Source organism: Nothobranchius furzeri, chromosome 12 (assembly GCF_043380555.1).
Source record: "Nothobranchius furzeri strain GRZ-AD chromosome 12, NfurGRZ-RIMD1, whole genome shotgun sequence".
NCBI lineage: Eukaryota > Metazoa > Chordata > Actinopteri > Cyprinodontiformes > Nothobranchiidae > Nothobranchius > Nothobranchius furzeri.
In genome coordinates, this window is record NC_091752.1 from 46293255 (window position 1) to 46311109 (window position 17855).

The 17855-nt window shown below is 44.2% G+C and overlaps 1 protein-coding gene and 1 long non-coding RNA gene across 2 annotated transcripts; both read left to right on the forward strand.

Moving 5' to 3' along the window:
* The first annotated feature begins 455 nt into the window (after positions 1–455).
* Positions 456–10130, forward strand: fgfbp3 (fibroblast growth factor binding protein 3). Its single transcript, XM_015941852.3, has 3 exons — positions 456–564; positions 2055–2362; positions 9414–10130. The coding sequence occupies exons 2-3, from the start codon at positions 2094–2096 to the stop codon at positions 9853–9855; spliced, it is 711 nt and encodes a 236-aa protein (XP_015797338.1). The 5' UTR covers positions 456–564; positions 2055–2093; the 3' UTR covers positions 9856–10130.
* Positions 10131–15694: 5564 nt separating this feature from the next.
* Positions 15695–16478, forward strand: LOC129154713 (uncharacterized). The gene is made up of 2 exons (XR_008559966.2): positions 15695–15997; positions 16344–16478. It is a non-coding gene; the product is annotated as an uncharacterized lncRNA (long non-coding RNA).
* The last annotated feature ends 1377 nt before the right edge of the window (positions 16479–17855 follow it).

Genomic DNA, 17855 nt, shown 5'->3' on the forward strand with positions numbered 1-17855 from the left:
AAGCTGCCTAAACTATAAACACGTTCAAGTGTAGCGTGTTGTCTGAGCCTCTATAAATGTGTGTGTGTGTGTGTGTGTGTGTGTGTGTGTGTGTGTGTGTGTGTGTGTGTGTGTGTGTGTGTGTGTGTGTGTGTGTGTGTGTAAAAATATAGCAGAAAAAAATCCTGCTCCACTGAGAGGTAGAAGTGCTGGTACTGCCGGTCCATATCAGCGGTGTTTGACACAGAAACTATGTGTTTTACTGACGTTGAACACCGGTGGATTTCATCATGGTCTTTTTGTTTTGTGGTGATGAACTAAAATATTTTGGATTGAAACTCAACCAGAAGCTAAAACCAAAAAGGTGTCACCAAATGAGATGAAAACTCTAGTGCAAAGTGTCCCTTAGACTTTTCTCACACATATGGGGGAGGGGTTAAATGTGGGCAGGGATTTTAGTTTGTGGAGGGCATGTCTTCCAATAGTCCCCCTCCCTCCCTCCTCTATCCCAGTCTTCGTTCCTTTTATCTGAGTGCTGTGGCCCCCACATTGTCAAAGCGACTCAGGGCTGAGGAGCGTCACATGGTAAGAACATCAGGCCTCTGCTTACTCTCAAACATTTAACTGCATTTCTGCAACCTACCAAAACCAGAGCCACAAGGAAGGATTTGTTTTCGTTATGACTTATTGATGAGGGTGGATAGATCTGGATGGAGGAGGAGGAAGAGGAGCTCTGAAAGGATTAGTTTTGTTGTGGCTCTTTGTGTCTTTGTTTCATGTTGTTCTCATCTCCCAGAATCTCTAGTTGGACATCTGCTGTTTTTCTTTATTGTGAGATTTTTGTTCCAGAAAATACCAATGAAAAAGCCGGCGGAGTGAACTTACCATAGCTTACTTTCAGTTTGTACATTTTGTTTTTATACGTCACTTTATAGAAAGTGGAGATGGGGGGTTAGTTAGAATCATAATTCATGCCAAACAGCATTTTGTTTTTCATTAAACCTTTAGTGAATTATATTTAACTAAAATTCACACAGGTGGATTTCAAGTAGACCTGTTTTAACAGTGATTTGATTAAAACACTTAGAATGAATGAATGAATAAATAAATATCTCAGCTGAGGACATCCATAATCCATCATCTACGTCACTGCTTTTTTTGTAAGTCAGTGTGGTTATGTTCGCCAAGAAATTGAATTTTAAAATGTTTTTACTTAACATTTAAAACAATTGTAACGTATCTCTATTTATGCTTTAGTAAAACATTTCAGAAGGTGCTTCTTTGCATTGACAGTCTGCTGCAGCAGCGGAGAATCATACTAAATGGTTTCAAATGGCCCGTACTCCCTACTTAAAGAGCAAGTCACCCCCAAATTCACTTTTTTTTTTTGCTGATAAACTATATAAATGAGTTTCTAATCATGCCGTAGACATGTGTAGTCAATAATTTGGCACTTTAGTGCATCTTTGTTAAAATTTTAATATTCTGCCTAAAACTGTCAGTGCTGCGCCACCTCAGGTAAAAATTCTGCACTACATTTGAATTTAAATCTGCCACCGCTACTGGCTAAGAGGTACACTATGACATTAGCTGGTACATGATGATGTCACAATGCTGTTGTGAGCCAGTTTGCGTGTATTTGTTAGTGGCTCCACCCTCTCGGTCTACCAGGCAACAGCATTTGTTGCATTTTTCAAACGTGAAGTGGGAGTGGAGTGAGTTTCTTGTAGGGGTTGACTTGCTCTTTAACTCAGCCCTGGCATACTGGGATCTACTGGTTGTTTAAACAGAACATCTTTTGTATAATTCATTCTGACTGGATGTTTACATGTTGGAGTGTGCAACTCATGAGTGGAGATGTTTGTAGAGGAAAGGTGCCGTGTGCTTGCCCATTTGCTTTTGATCTGTACTTTAGAGTTAAATGTTTGTTTCTTCTAGAAGCTACTGTTGTCCTTACATGTGCCTGTCTTTGATCTATAAGTGTTGCTCAGAGTGTTGTTGTTCTTAAGATCTTTGCAGTCATCTTTGTTATAAGTTCTGTATTTCTGAGCTGCACAATACTTTTTTCTTTTCAGTCTTGTGCCTTTTAAACTTGGTGTCCCTCCCCAGCCACCATGCGTGCTGCTCCCTACGGTGTCCTCTTCTTCTTCTGTCTCATCCTCCTTTCTGAGGCCAAACGACAATCTGGTCAGGACAAACGGGACAAACCCCGCCAGCCTGAGCCATCAACTCAACCAGGCAAGAGAGCCAGAAGCCGCTCGGTGCTCAGCTCCGGAGAGCTGAGCACCAAGCGGGGCCATCGCTGCTCCTGGCAGACGTCTGGAGAAGGTCTGGTGAGTCTGCTGGTGAACTGCAGCACTGAGACTGACGGAGACCTGGAGAGGTGAGGTGACAGCAGCTCCACACAGTTCACTTCCACAGACACACAAGTGGAAACATTAGAGACAAAAACATCTCAAATACTAAAAGTTAACATTTGGAAATGAAAGGTAATAAGAAAAGGCCTTTAAAAAAACATTGAGGCAGCCACTTTCAAACAGAAAACATGCTGCAAGAAATCTGGAGACTGCCTGGCCAATCAGAAAGCTGGGATTGTCCCGCCTTGTGGGCAGCAGACAGGTTGAGAGACAGGCTGAGACATGGTGGCACAAGCTGAAGGAACCACAAACAAATAAATTAATACAAGTCAGTGTGAGTAGGGACCCTACGTCTCCTACTTTCCGGTTGGCTGATGGGTCTCCGGAAGAAAAAAATGAATGTAAGTCAACGGGGCTAAAAACGCTATTTTCTAATCCGCTTTGCCTTACGCCCTGGATCTCACAAATGTTGTTCTGCAATTTTAATGAAAACTAATGATGGCCGTTTTCCCCACGCCTGTTACGTACTTTGAGATTCAGCAGCTTGTAAAATTTCATAATTAGCATAACTGCAAACCAGACATCAGCGCGTTGCATATGTAGCGTAGCTGCTACGTACCACATGGCCAGATTTATGGTGGTTCTTTCCTCCTGAAGAAGGATTTTAAGTTTGCTAAACTTACAGCCATTCTCTCTGTTTTACTCCGTGTGTGGTTCAATGACATCACTTTGGTGATGCACATTTGTAGTCCTGGAATTATTTTCACACAAAACCTAAAACAGTGTTTCCCCCTGTTTGAAAATAAGTGTGTTCTTGATATCAAAATGCGTCTTTAAAATTCACAGACATCATGTGTGAAATCCTTGGCACAAGCGGAATTAGAAAATAGCGTTTTTTAGCCCCATTGACTCTTTATCTTTTTCTCCGGGGACCCATAGTCCGGAAGAAGATGGACTTAGGCTCCCTATTCTAATGGACAGAACTCTGGTGTCATAAGGGGAGGGGCCAAAGTTAAAGAGTTGAATAAAAATATAAATGCAGTTCTTTCTACTAGGTCTGTCACCATGGGTACTTGAAATGCCAAGAGAAGTAACAACGCACTTCCCAGCAGTTTGATTGAATAAATGTGTGTGTGCCTCCTGTTGTAGCAGTAATCCTGAAGGTTTAGCAGCCTTTACTGCATTACTGACACTTTTTAGAAAAACAAACGGTTAATTGTACGTTTTTTTATTTTGTTTTTGTTTTTTTTTACTAAATCTTTGAATGACTAAATCCAGCTTCAGAACATTTTACAATATGAATTCAATATAAACTAAACCAGAACCAGTCCTCCCAAGAACCTTTCTGTAATCTGTTTGACCCCATCTGTCTCTCACTTTGTTCTGCTCCACTAGCCTTTACATAATGTCTAGGATCATTGAGGTTTACAGACATGTGGTTCTACTCAGTTCTATGTAGGTCTATTACAGCATGTCACTAATCTTCTGGTCTGAATTTGACCTGGACCATTGCTGCTCCTGGATTATGTTGGAGATCTGCTGCTGTCTTTGATCTATTTTCTGATCCCGTTTGGGCCAGATGAACTCACATCAAAACATTAGAGTGAGTCCTGTAGATGCAGAACCAGTCCCAACCATCCGGCCTCCATCATGTTGACAGCTGGAACCTTCTGTTTGCTGATTTGTTGTGTTTTGATTTATCCAGACATACTGCAGTGTATTATGGGTAAACATCTCTACTTCAGGACAATGTTGCAGATGTTGTGTCGTTTGTTCTGGTTCTGTGTTGTTCTACAGCCGGTCCAAACAATCCACTCGTCATGACTTTTAACCTATGACCTGCTGACTAAGGTCTGTAGACCCAGAAATGTTTCTTGGGGTTGATCATTGCAGCCTAATCTATGGCAGTGGTTCCCAAACTTTTCACCATCAAATCCACGAAATAATGATTGTCAAGACATGCGACCCCAGATCTCTCTGATTTGACACAAAACACAGTAAAAGGTAAATCATTCAATGTGTAACGGGATGTATGTGGTTACACTTACGAAATGATCAATAAGATGTGATATTCCATATAAATATGAATTATCAGTCTGATTGGTCTTTGATCATTTGATTTAATATTACCTTTAGGTTATTTGGACCATTCAGGGAAACACACACTTCATATTAATTCAGACAGTCAAGGATATAGTCGTCGTCGTCGTCGTCGTCGTCTTCCTCCGCTTATCCGGGTCCGGGTCGCGGGGGCAGCATCCCAACTAGGGAGCTCCAGGCCGTCCTCTCCCCGGCCTTGTCCACCAGCTCCTCCGGCAGGACCCCAAGGCGTTCCCGGACCAGATTGGAGATGTAACTTCTCCAACGTGTCCTGGGTCGACCCGGGGGCCTTCTGCCGGCAGGACATGCCCGAAACACCTCCCCGGGGAGGCGTCCAGGAGGCATCCTGACCAGATGCCCAAACCACCTCAACTGGCTCCTTTCGATCCGGAGGAGCAGCGGTTCTACTCCGAGTCCCTCCCGAATGTCCGAGCTCCTCACCCTATCTCTAAGGCTGAGCCCGGCCACCCTACGGAGGAAACTCATTTCGGCCGCTTGTATCCGCGATCTCGTTCTTTCGGTCATTACCCAAAGCTCATGACCATAGGTGAGGATTGGGACGTAGATCGACCGGTAAATCGAGAGCCTGGCTTTCTGGCTCAGCTCCCTCTTCCCCACGACAGATCGGCTCAGCGTCCGCATCACTGCAGACGCCGAACCAATCCGCCTGTCGATCTCCCGATCCCTCCTACCCTCACTCGTGAACAAGACCCCGAGATACTTAAACTCCTCCACTTGAGGTAGGACCTCTCCCCCGACCCGGAGGTGGCAAGCCACCCTTTTCCGGTCGAGAACCATGGTCTCAGATTTGGAGGTGCTGATCCTCATCCCAGCCGCTTCACATTCGGCCGCGAACCTACCCAGCAAGAGCTGAAGGTCAGAGCTGGATGAAGCTAGGAGGACCACATCATCCGCAAAAAGCAGAGACGAGATTCTCCTGCCACCAAACTCGACACACTCCACACCACGGCTGCGTCTAGAAATTCTGTCCATAAAAGTGATGAACAGAACCGGTGACAAAGGGCAGCCCTGGCGGAGTCCAACCCTCACTGGGAACAGGTCCGACTTACTACCGGCTATGCGGACCAAACTCACGCTCCTCTGGTAAAGGGACTGAATGGCCCTTAACAGAAAGCCACCCACCCCATACTCCTGGAGCGTCCCCCACAGGGTGCCCCTGGGGACACGGTCATAAGCCTTCTCCAAATCCACAAAGCACATGTGGATTGGTTGGGCAAACTCCCATGCCCCCTCCATCACCCTTGCAAGGGTATAGAGCTGGTCCACAGTTCCACGGCCAGGACGAAAACCACATTGCTCCTCCTCTATCTGAGATTCAACTATCGATCGGACCCTCCTCTCCAGTACCTTGGCGTAGACCTTTCCAGGGAGGCTGAGGAGTGTGATCCCCCTATAGTTGGAACACACCCTCAGGTCACCCTTCTTAAAGATGGGGACCACCACCCCGGTCTGCCACTCCCTAGGAACTGCCCCCGATGACCACGCAATGTTGTAGAGACGTGTCAACCATGACAGCCCTACAACATCCATAGCCTTGAGATACCCAGGACGAACCTCATCCGCCCCCGGGGCTCCGCCGCTGTGTAGTTGTTTGACTACCTCAGCAACTTCTGCCCCCGAGATCGGACAGTCCATCCCCAGGCCTCCCAGCTCTGGTTCCTCCTCGGAATGCGCATTGGTGGGATTGAGGAGCTCCTCAAAGTATTCCTTCCACCGTCCGACTATAGCCTCAGTTGACGTCAGCAGCTCCCCATCCCCACTGTAAACAGTGTGAGCGAGTTGCTGCCTTCCTCTCCTGAGGCGCCGGACAGTTTGCCAGAACCTCTTTGGAGCCGATCGATAGTCTTTCTCCATGGCCTCACCAAACTCCTCCCACGCCCGAGATTTTGCCTCGGCAACTGCCACTGCTGCACCCCGCTTGGCTATCCGGTACCTGTCTGCTGCCTCCGGAGACCCACAGACCAGCCACGCCCTGTAGGCCTCCTTCTTCAGCCTGACGGCTCCCCGAACCTCTGGTGTCCACCAGCGGGTACGGGGGTTGCCACCACGACTGGCACCGGCCACCTTACGACCACAGCTAGCAACAGCCGCCTCGACAATCGCAGAGTGGAACAAGGCCCACTCGGACTCAATGTCCCCCACTGCTCTCGGGACGTGGTCAAAGCTCTGCCGGAGGTGGGAGTTGAAGACCGTCTTGACAGGTTCTTCTGCCAGGCGTTCCCAGCAGACCCTCACTATGCGTTTGGGTCTGCCAGGTCTACGCGGCATGTTCCCTTGCCATCTGATCCAACTCACCACCAGGTGGTGATCAGTTGACAGCTCCGCCCCTCTCTTCACTCGGGTGTCCAAAACATACGGCCGCAGGTCAGATGATACGACTACAAAATCTATCATCGACCTGTGACCTAGGCTGCCCTGGTACCAAGTGTACCGGTGGGCATCCTTATGTTCGAACATGGTGTTCGTTATGGCCAAACTGCGGCTTGCACAGAAGTCCAATAACAAAACACCGCTCGAGTTCTGATCAGGTGGGCCGTTCCTCCCAATCACACCCCTCCAGGTCAAGCTGTCATTGCCCACGTGAGCATTGAAGTCCCCCAGCAGGACAATGGAGTCCCCTGATGGAGCACTATCTAGCACTCGTCCCAGGGACTCCAAAAAGGGTGGGTACTCTGAACTGATATTTGGCCCATAAGCACAAACAACAGTCAGGACCCGTTCCCCGACCCGAAGGCGCAAGGAAGCTACCCTCTTGTCCCCCGGGGTAAACCCCAAAACACAGGCAGAGAGTCTCGGGGCTAACAAAAAGCCAACCCCAGCCCTCCGCCTCTCACCCGGAGCAACTCCAGCAAAGTAGAGTGTCCAACCCCTCTCCAGGTCTCGGGTTCCAGAGCCAATGCAATGTGTCGAGGTGAGTCCGACTATATCTAGCCGGTACCGCTCAACCTCTGCCACAAGCTCCGGCTCCTTCCCCGCCAGCGAGGTGACGTTCCATGTCCCAAAAACTAGTTTTCTTGTCCGGGGATTGGACCGCCAAGGCTCCCGCCTTGGTCTGCCACCCGATTCACATTGCACCGGACCCTTCATGTTCCTCCTGCGGGTGGTGGGTCCACAGTTGGACGAGCCCATGTATCCGGTTCGGGCTGGGCCCGGCCGGGCCCCATGGGCGAAAGCCCGGCCACCAGGCGCTCGCTCACGGGCCCCAACCCCAGGCCTGGCTCCAGGGTGGGACCCCGGTAACCCTCCGGGCCGGGTACTCCGACTCTTCGTTTTCACCGCCATGAAAGATCCTTCGAACCGTTCTTTGTCTCACCCTTCACCTAAGACCAATTTGTCATGGGAGACCCTACCAGGGGCACTAAGTGCCCCAGACAACATAGCTCCTAGGATCATTAGGGCACTCAAACTCCTCCACCACGATAAGGTGACGGTTCAAGGAGAGCAGTCAAGGATATAGTTTATAAAAATGAATTTTATTCTATATTTCTAAGCTAATGATGACACAGATCAAATTATGATGAATGATGGTAGGACAACAGAACTGAAACAATGAATTAAATGATGGAATGTAAGCTTAGATGTTTTGTAGCAAAACCTTATTAAGTATCTGAGAGATCTTGTGATGTCTGGGTTGTAAAATCAGTCTGACTGTATGGTTTAACAAGCTACCAATTATCCATTAAACCATCCGACACCAGTGTGCAGGTCTATGATACCCTTGTGTGACGGCAGCTCTCGGCGGTCCAGAGGAAAGGCAGTCAGAGTGGAGATGTCTCCAGATGGAGTGGCTCCTGGAATCTCAGAGTCGTAGCTCCCTTTGAATTCAATTATCACCGGCCATAAGATGCTACCAGGGTCTGCTAGTTAAACATTCCATGTCTGATGAGCTGTTGCAAAGAGGCTTTGACCTTGAGTCAAAAGAGATGATGGTTCCAAGTGCTTTGCTCACCCGTTCGGCCTAAAGAGTAAGCTGGCTAAGATGCTGAATAGTCCAGGAAGTGAACTAGCATTAACTAACTAGTGTTTACAAATTTAGACAAATCAGAATTTGACAAGTTTAAAGGCATAACCAAAATACCTCAGTCATCCCTCCTCCACCCTGATACTTAGAGAGGTTATTTCATAATAATAATATGTTGTGTGAATATACTGATAGATTAACATTAAATTCAACAATTATTAATCTGGTGTAATTTAAGATCTGAAAAAAATCCTTACAGGAATAACTTTCATGTTAACCCATCATTCATTAAAGCATTGGACTCATTATTAAAACACTTTGGATTTAAACATGTTGTTCATTCAAAAAATATGATTATATAAACTTATATAACACTAATTCTAAAATCATTTGTGAACCAGGGAAGATAGGCTTTATTCAAAGAAGAGAGATAAGAAGTCCTGCGTCTTCTGCAGCCCTGATGATGTTGTGACGCACCACAGGATAAGTTAAGAATAACGGGGCAAGTTCATAGACTTCATATCAGCACCACGGTGTCAGGTTCACTTGTATGAAGAAGTTTGGTCTGTAAGTTAAAAGTTAACTTCTGGTCATTTTGATGAAATACTTGGCCATTTGCTATGCTACAAGGGCATAAAGAAAAATGCTTCTACTCATCTTCACCTATGTTATGACAGTTAAGCTGAGTTTTTGTAACAATTATGATAGAAATATAGCTTCAGCAATTATTTTTCTATTTTATTTAGATTTGTGGAAATCATTTAAAGACCCCATGTAGCTCTTGGTGGCCCACAGTGGGGTCCCAATCCCAACTTTGGGATCCACTGTTCTACAGAAACTCCAGTAAAATAAATGTGTTGTTGAAATCCGTTTTAATGTCAGGTGGCTCATAATTCAAAGACATTAAAATGTCTTTAATAGGTTTGTGTTCAGCCTCCACATCTTGTGTTCTAACTGTTTCATTCTTTGTGTTCGGGGTCCTGCTTCTCCTTCAGGTACTGGTGTCGTTATGCTGGTAAACCAGACCTGTGCCAGGCCTATGGGATGAAGTCCAGCCAGTACTGGAAGCAGCTGGTAGGAAAGCTGAAGAAAAGGGAGAATGCCTGTGAAGGAGAAAAAGTCCTGAAGGCCAAAACATGTAAGAAGGCCCCTGCAGAGGCACACATGAAGCTGGCCCAACGCAACGGAGAGGAGGACAAAAAGGGAGGGAGGGAAGGAGGGAAGAAAAAAACAGCTTCTGGTGGGAAAAGCTCAGATGGGGGGAAGGCAGAGAAGAGAAAGAAGGAGAGGGATAATGAGGAAGAGAAAAAGAAGAGAGAAGAGAGGACTGAATCTGAGGATGAAGGAATGGTGAACGACATGGCGCCGGTGCAGACGTACTGCAGCGAGGGATGGCACTCTGTCTGCTCCTTCTTTGTCAAATTTTTTGAGGGTTAATAAAAAGTAGAGATTGTATTTTTCTCCGCAGGATGAAAGCATGAATTCACAATCTAAAAAACAAGCAGAACAGAAGACATGTTTTTATTATGCAGCTCATTCCCAGTGGTTTTAAACTGTCAAAATGGAAGCCTCTTCATCTTAAAACTGGTCATTTCATCTATTATTAACTTTTAGCTTTGCTTTGTATCTAAGTTAAAGTAAGGGGGGTATATATAAAAATACACGGAATTATTCGGATCTAACAGTTTAAATGAAGTGATTGAATAAAAATGTTCGCGAGAGTCATTTCTATTAGCCCCTCAGATGTCATGACATCAAACTTTCATATTTGACATTACGTTTTGTAAAATGGTGGTATTAGATGTCACGAGGGGTTTCTGTGGTTGTTATAGTGTGTTTAGTTTCGTAGAGGAACTTTTTAACCAAATACATTTGATGTTTGCATAGGAAGCATTCAGTCAGCTGAATGGTGTCATTATTCATAGTTACAGTCATTAGATGAAATCGTGGTGTTTTTTCATTATTTTCTTACTAAAACATACTCTACATCTTTTTGTAAAAGAAATCTGCCAAAAGATGTCAGCTGATCAGTGGCAGTTTGACCATTTCTGCATTTTAAACTTTATAAAGAAATCTTAACAATGTCTACATCTGTTCAATAAACAGCTGTAATTACAAGCTCCTGTTCTTATGCATTTGAAAACATTTCATGGTTATGGTTAAAGTCCTAGCTGGTTAGGTTAAGAAAATTAAAATGCTTTGTTTGACTTAGGAAAATAAATTGTTTAGCTTTGGAGAAACTAAAGGAGTTTGGTTACATTTTAGAAACATAAACTACATGATTAGGTTCGGGGCATTACAGTTTTTCTCGGTTGCTAAAACACGTTTTTCAAAACTACATTTCTTTCAAAACTGCACACACAAAACCCCAAACATAACACACAAATTCCTAAACCGTGGCTTCCCTTTGCAACAAAACCCTGCCACCACATATCGTAACATGTTCCCAAACCGGAACACATGTTTTCATTTGGTAAACACAGCCACATTTATACATGACACACACATACCATGCATTGCTTAAACACAAGTAGCCGTTGGGTGAACACTACCAAGCATGGAAAGAACACTGAAGAGCAAAACTGAAAACACAATTGTCTAAATGGAACACAATGAATTACACACTGAATGTATGACAGTGCCCACTTTTCTCTGAGGCAAACATTAGACATCACACAAATTTTGAGACAAAAAATTTTATTGTCACAGTCCCCCCCCCCTCCCCCCTCCCCCCACACACACACACACACAAATTTTGAGGCAACACATTTTTTTTATTTTTATAGTTAACCCCCCACCCCCTCTCCCATTCAAGCATAATCATGGGGCATAATCATGGGGCATCATGCCTCCAGTCTCTGTCTGGCCAGAGGGCCTCATCAACATCACAGGTGATGTCCTCCTGGTCCAAACAGCGCTGGAAGTACTGCCTCGAGTGCCTCATGAAGCCCTGACAGGCCTCAAAGGCCACATCTCTACAAGCCCCTGTTTTTTCAGCGCCTTGGGCTTCCCGACAGGGTTGCGGAAGGTGCTTTATAAATAAAGCTTTGATTTGATTTGATTTGAAGCCTCCTCCATGGCTTGAAGCGGTGGGACCTGGCTCTGTGGATTCCTTTCGTACACCTTCCACCTCCAGGCTGAGAAAAACTCCTCAGTGGGATTAAGAAAGGGGGAATAAGGTGGAAGGTATAAAATGGAAAACTGTGGGTGGTCCTGAAACCACTCATACACCTGGGTAGCCTTGTGGAAACTTACTTTTGTGCTGCAGTCCCTGATTGCAAATTGCTCACCAGACCCGGAAGTTTAGAGATTTGAATATTTGTGTGCTGTTGATTGAAGCTTTGAGAATTTATGTGAGAAGTGTGTAAACCTGAAAATTTTGTGCTGTGTTTTGACAGCAAGGTAATGTGAAATTGACATCAGAGTGTAAAGGAGGAAAATCAGAGTTCTAATATGATAAGGAAATCTTAAGTAGTGATAAATTGAGTCAAGCGATTAGGAACAGAAGTAGAGGTTGTGAAAATTGTGCCTCATTTTTGCTTTTTGAGTTTTAGCAATCGAAAAAAACTGTAAGGAACTTTGTTAGATTTAGGGAACTAAAACAGTATGATTATGTTTTAGGAAACTAAATTATTTTAGTATTGGTTGTGTTTAGGAAATTAAAATGACCTGGTTAGGGGAACTTAAAATGTTTCATTAGGTGTAAGTATCTCATACCACTTGTTTAAGCTCAGGTACTTTTTGGTTAGGTTTAGTGATTTAACCTGTTTAAAGTACACTAAACAGTTTCCAATTTCTCCTCCCTACTGGTTGACAATGGAAATACACTTGTAATAAACAATTCTGTAGCAGCCTGCTGTAGCTAGCGCTAACAATGTCAGTGTGCTAACCCTATCATGAGCCATGTCTTACTAAATAAGCCACAAGTAAAAATGAATCCACACTCAGTGTGGTTACATATGCACTGACCGACATTTAAGCTGATCCAGGTAGATCTTATTGTAATAAACTGGGAGTGTTTATCCTAGTTTCCATGCACATTTGAAAACGTGCTTCTCAAACAAAGTTCATTCCACTTCGGTCCAGTAGGTTGCAACATGCCCCTTTTCATGTTGGCATTCTTCCAGTTACCTTATTAGCAGTAAACAAAGGCTAGCAGGAGTGAAGCAGATGTAACTGGGACAGGATATGTACAATGGCTGAAGAATTACGATGCTGCAGGAACACCTATAGGTACGTACTGTCCTGTTTTATATTGTTACGCATGTTGTTTTGTGACGATCTTGTCAAAAGACTACTTCCACGGTGGTGTCACTTCTGGAACACAAGCGTAGTTTGGCTAACCCGTTAGCTTATAGCAACACAAGCAGTCAACAAAGGCTGGCCAAATAACAAGTCCTTCCTGCTTAATGATATAATTCTTTCTAAAAACCTGGATTTTCTGGTTAGGTTTTAGTCCACTGACATCAAACAATGACTTTACACCTTTTTTTTCTAATTAGAAATAGGCTAGCCATAGCTCTTTACATCACAAGCTAGTTAATAGCCTGTTGTCTGTTTGAAGGCCTTTCACAAGTTTGTTAATTAAAATAAACAAATAATTTGTAACTATAAAAAACATCATTTCAAAACTGTTTGAAATCACTTGACTTATGTTTTATTTCATAGAAGAGGCGAAATCCAGTTTCAACTGATCAGGTCATAGTTCTTTAGGAAATGGACGTTTGTGAGGATTATGAAGCATTTTCGGACAATTGTTTTCAATACCACCCGTCACACACTGCACCCGACCCCTTTGGCCCCTCCCATGAGTGGTGAGCCCATGGGAAGGAGGACCCATGTTTCCCTTTCGGGCTGTGCCCGGCTGGGCTCCATGGGTGAAAGCCCGGCCACCAGGTGCTCGCCAACGTGCCCCACCTCTAGGGCTGGCTCCAGAGGGGACCCCGTTGACCCAAGTCCGGGCGAGGGAACACGGTTTCCATTTATATTATTCATCATAAGAGGTCTTTGGGCTTACTTAGCTCCTAAGATCATTAGGACACTCAAACCCTTCCACTACGGTAAGGTGCAAGCCCAGGGAGAGGCCGCAGGATTGACGGTAACTGTCGTGGCGGCAACCCCCAAATGCGCTGGTGGACACCAGTGGTTGGGGATGCCATCAAGCTGAAGAAAGATTCCTATCAGGTTTTTTTGGCCTGTGGGACTCCAGAGGCAGCTGACAGGTACCGGTAGTCCAAGCGGAATGCGGCTCGGGTGGTCCCCAAGGAAAAAACCCGGGCATGGGAGGAGTTCGGTGAGACCATAGAGCAAGACTTCTGTACGGCTTTGAGGAGATTCTGGTCCACCATCCGACGCCTCAGGAGGGGAAAGCAGTGAGCTACCAACACTATTTATAGTGGGGACAGTGTGCTGCTGACCTCTACTCAGAACGTTGTGGGTTGGTGGGCAGAGTATTTCGAAGACCTCCTCAATCCCATCGACATGTCCCACTGGACTGGCAGACCAGGGTGGTGGTTCCCCTATTTAAAAAGGGGGTGTGTTTCAACAACACAAAATCAACTATGAGACCATCTAAACACTAATGATCTGTTTAAAGAATTTCAGTCCTGTTTTAGAGAGTATCACAGCACTGAAACCATATTAGTGAGAGTTACAAATGATATTCTCATGGCCTCAGATAAGAATCTTGTGTCTGTTAGTCTTGTTAGATCTCAGTGCTGCCTTTGACACAGTTGATCACAATGTTCTTTTAGAAAGACTTGAACATGTTGTAGGGATCAAACGAACAGTACTAGGCTGGTTTAAATCCTATCGATCTGATAGTTTTCATTTTGTAAATGTACATGACAAATCTTCTTCATACTCGAGGGTTACTTGTGGAGTACCACAGGGTTCAGTGCTTGGACCAATTATTTTACTATATATATGCTTCCAAATGGTAAAATCATTAGACAGCATGGCATTAACTTCCACTGTTATGCTGATGATACTCAGTTATATTCACCCATTAACCCTGATGAACCTAACCAGTTAGGTAGATTAAGGCTTGTCTTGAAGACATAAAAAATTGGATGACTCTAAACTTTCTGCTTTTAAATCAAGACAAGACTGAACTTCTCATCTTTGGACTCAAAATTCAGAAAAGAAAATTGCTTGGTCAATCACCTGACCTGAACGCCATTACATTAGTCTCTGTTAGGGAATTTATCAATTACCCAATGCCTGCAGTCGAAGAGAAAAGGAGACAATAAGCAGACAAGTCACCAAATTGCAATGAGGGGCAGAAGCTCACAGGCAACTGCCCAGAGCCTCTGCCCACGGAGTTTATTTATACAAGAACAAGAGATAAGAAAAGACAGTCTGTGAGAGAGACAGTGTGTGTGTGTGTGTGTGTGTGTGTGTGTGTGTGTGTGTGTGTGTGTGTGTGTGTGTGTGTGTGTGAGTGAGAGACAGTGTATGTGTTTAGGAAGAACAAAAATGTGTGGGTGTGTCTGAGTGTGAGAATGCTTTCAGGATTAAAGATCAAGGTAAGAATCCGCAGTGAGGGAGCTGGCTCCCTGGAGGGCTTAGGCCAAACAGCCATTCCTCCCCATCCCCACACATTTTTCTCCTCCTGCTCCCTCACTTCATCACTCAAACATGCACAAAGGACCTTGCGGGGTGGGCAAGTCAGGGGGTGCGAGTATGGATCCCATTTCCGCATTCCTGTGGTAGCCTGCCACCCAATTTTATTTGCACACTAAACACTTCCACCAACGACGTTCCACGCAAACACACGCTTAGGGCCTCGGGAGTGAGCACACTCAGCGGCATTTGGCAAGGGGATCTTTCAGCCTCATCCCGAGTGACGGTGCCCACTTCCAATTTTAAACTGCACTTAGACACAGAGGGCTGTGGGGGGAAGTGGCTCTGTGTGGTGGCATCAGCTGGCATAGGCCAGGCGATTATATAAAGTTATAGCCATCTAATGACTTGTATGCCTTTCTAACCAGGATAAATGTGTTTATTTAGATATAATTACACAGAATGTGTTCTGTAATCAGAGCAGGCAGTCATTGTCATTCGTTTTGTATTTATAGAGCTCGTCAGATAAGTCAAAAGTAGGGCTGGGATGATAATCAATAAAATCAATTAATCATGCAATAGACGAAAATTAACTCAATAATTTTTCCAGCCTTAGTATATCGAGGTTAAGAAATGTACAAGTCTATTATTATTATTATTATTATTATTATTATTATTATTATTATCATTCTTAAAGAAGTTGTCACTCCCCCCTCAGTCTTACTCCACCCACGTATCACTTTTAAAAACTGCAACATTAGTAGGCGTTGCCTGGAGGACCGAGAGGGCGGAGCCGCGGCAGTGACGAAGATGACGGCTAACTAGACGATGCTAGCCCCCTTCACTCTGAGCAGTCATTAGAAGTGGAGGAAGTTTCTCCCCCTCCTTAACCAGACACTCGAGAAGAAAGGGACCAAGTCTATTTGGAGGAGACAAGCGGACCTGAGCCTTATTGTTTTGAGCTTGTGAGTTGCCTGAAACTACAGGAACCGACCCAACAGAACCAGCTCTGAATGTAAGTAGCCGTTAGCCATAGCATCAGATTAGCTCCAGGGTTTGGCTCCACGGCCCTAGAGCTAGTATTCAGCATGTGTTAGAGGTTTATCTGCTTCAACACAACTGGCTTTAATCAGCAACAAATAGCTGAGCTGCTTAACAGCTAATCCAACCTGTTAAAGCAGGAAAACCACTGAAACTTGCTGGATAGCAGGTCTCCAGGAGCCTTGGGCTCAAGTTACAGTCTGCTGCATAAAGTTATGAAAATATCCCATGAGAAAATTATTCTGTAATGTGTTCAGCCCACTAAAACTGCCCTGATTTCTTTATTTATTTACTAATAACAGCTGCTCTCTCGGTTCTAGGTCCTCTGGTGTCTGCAGGTGGTCTCCTCTGCTGGTGTCGTCAGGATCAGGAGCTCCCAGAAGAATGTGCCTTTCAATGACTCTTTCCCCCTTATTTGTTATATTAATTAAATAAATCTCAATTGATATATTTCCTATTTTTGTTCATGTCCATAAATTCTTGAACATGCTTGAAATTAAAACAAGCTTTTAACAGTGAGGTGCTAGTTTAATTCATCACAATAGAGCTAGTTAAACATGCGACAATGTGATAATTCAATTAATGTAATTTATAAATATCCATTAAAATATCAAAACTGGAATCAAAATGAGATATTTGGCAGCACAAAAAACTTGTCGAACACAATATTTATTATAATAATTGTGGGCAGACAGGAGACAGAGCTGATGGAGGTTCTCAGTCATGGAAGGATGGCTGAAGGCTTTCCAGGAACAGGAGATGTGGTGTTGTCTCTTCTCTCTCTATTCTGCCAGATGAGCTGATAGGTTACAGGTGTGAGGACATCCTCATGCTGTCACAACCAGATGACAGGAGTTATCAGGTGATCAGCCAGGCTAATGATGAGATGCAGAAAGAAAACAAATCATGCAGAAAGAAAACAAATCCAGGACAGTGTACAATAATATGTGGTGTTGCTCACCTTATGTGCTCTTGTAAGTATTAACGTGTGCCTGCCTCATGGTGTAGAGTCCATATTTTGCTGAGTGTCCTGCAATAATGCAGGTTATTAGTTAATTTACTTTTGATAGCAAAAACAAAATATTTAATGTAAAAGTTATTTACCAGGTGAATCAGCTCACACGTCACCACCAAGTGTCACAGGGCCAGAATCAGTAGCCTCCGTCATGATGTAATCACATACTTATTTAATTAATATCTTAAAAATTCTGAAATGTTTTAATTTTTTTACCTTGAACAGTTCACTGAGCTTGCACTGTCACTGAGGTGGAAGCTGGAATCAACAGCAGACACCTCACATCGTGGTCTTTTCAGGGGGTGTGGACGCTGTTCTGACTTTCTGGAAGATGAATTTCCGTCATGATCCTTGTGTCACAAGACACACTGAGGCTGTGAGCTCTTCTGGGTGGCTATGTACAACAACAAAGAAGCAGCACATTTATAAATGTTTAAAAGAGCATAAAATCACGTGTAACAATAATCTGTAAAACAAATTAAAACTAGAAGGTAATAATAAAATGTTTACATAGAAGATTATTAAAAATAATTCACCTTTGCTACACCGGTTAGGCTTCATGTCAGCCTGGACAAGTGCATTCTTGCAGCTAAATCAGTCTGACAGCCAGTGTCTTGGGTAGATTTAGCCTGAAAAAAAAAATAGAAGCACATTGTTGTTGGGAGTTTATAAAGTCAGATAAAATACAAAAGAAACTGTCCTATAAAGGCGCTTTATAACATTCCTAGTGTGTGATCGTTGTTATAACGTAAAAGTCAGTCACATATGATGTGGAGAGCCTGAAATGCGACCTCCTGAACAGAATTCCTCACAGAAC

Excerpts from the sequence above, each read along its gene's own strand:
- fgfbp3 (XM_015941852.3), top strand. The coding sequence starts at position 2,094 with ATGCGTGCTGCTCCCTACGGTGTCCTCTTCTTCTTCTGTCTCATCCTC. Across the intron at positions 2,363-9,413 it reads ACTGACGGAGACCTGGAGAG|GTACTGGTGTCGTTATGCTG; the intron begins GTGAGGTGACAG and ends CTTCTCCTTCAG.